This window comes from Lagopus leucura, unplaced genomic scaffold, assembly GCF_019238085.1.
Source record: "Lagopus leucura isolate 7727_CA_CO unplaced genomic scaffold, USGS_WTPT01 35202-0_obj-0_obj, whole genome shotgun sequence".
NCBI classification, from domain to species: Eukaryota; Metazoa; Chordata; class Aves; order Galliformes; family Phasianidae; genus Lagopus; species Lagopus leucura.
Genome location: NW_024966250.1, coordinates 10571 through 11391, shown reverse-complemented (window position 1 = coordinate 11391; position 821 = coordinate 10571). Strand labels below are relative to the sequence as shown.

At 59.6% G+C, this 821-nt stretch overlaps 1 protein-coding gene across 1 annotated transcript in view; it reads right to left on the bottom strand.

Moving 5' to 3' along the window:
- Window positions 1-821, bottom strand: part of RECQL4 (RecQ like helicase 4) — a gene marked incomplete at its 3' end in the record, with an annotated part of 11851 nt that overhangs the window by 488 nt on the left and 10542 nt on the right. The window contains exon 10 of the mRNA XM_042893043.1: window positions 338-591. Within this exon, the coding sequence (XP_042748977.1) occupies window positions 338-591 (254 nt within the window). The remainder of the gene's footprint in view (window positions 1-337; window positions 592-821) is intronic.

Genomic DNA, 821 nt, shown 5'->3' with positions numbered 1-821 from the left:
CCAAATCATCCTCAACATCTTTTAGGACTCCTTGTGTCACCCCAAATCATTCTCAACACCTTTTGGGATTCCTTGTGTCACCCCAAAATCCTCCCAAAACCCTTTAGGACTCCCTGTGTCACCCCAAAATCCTCCCAAAGCCTTTTAGGACTCCCTGTGTCACCCCAAATCGTCCCCAACACCTTTTGTGATTCCTCGCGTCACCCCAAATCATCCCAAAAGCTTTCAGGACTCCCTGTGTCGCCCCAAATCACCCCCAAATCCCACCAGACTCAGAATTAAGAAACCCACCCATTTTAGGCCACCTCCCCACCCCGACGCCCCCCACAACCCCCACCTCGGGGTCCAGGAAGAGGTGACACCACGCCGGCTCTCCATCCCTCCCGGCTCGGCCGATTTCCTGCACGTAACTCTCGAAATTCCTGGGCATGTTGTAATGCAGCACGGCACGGACGTCCGCTTTGTCCAAACCCATCCCGAAAGCCACCGTGGCCACAACCACGCGGAGGCGGCCGCTCATGAAGGCTGATTGGACGCGGCGCCGCTCGGCCGCCGACAGCCCGGCGTGGTACGCAGCTGCAATCGCGTCCGCTGGGAGGCGGCGGCTGCCCTGGGGTCCTACGAGGGAAACAGGAGAGGCTGAGGGACAGCGTGGGGCTTCTTGGCCACTGAAATGCAGCACAGAGACTCGCAGGGCGTCGTGTGGCCACCTGGGTCCACTGTTGGCCACCGTTGGCCTTCTTAGGGAGAGGGAAGGGACACCACTGGCTCACTGGGAACCTCTTGGCCACCGTTGGCCTTCCTGGCCACCAAAACACACC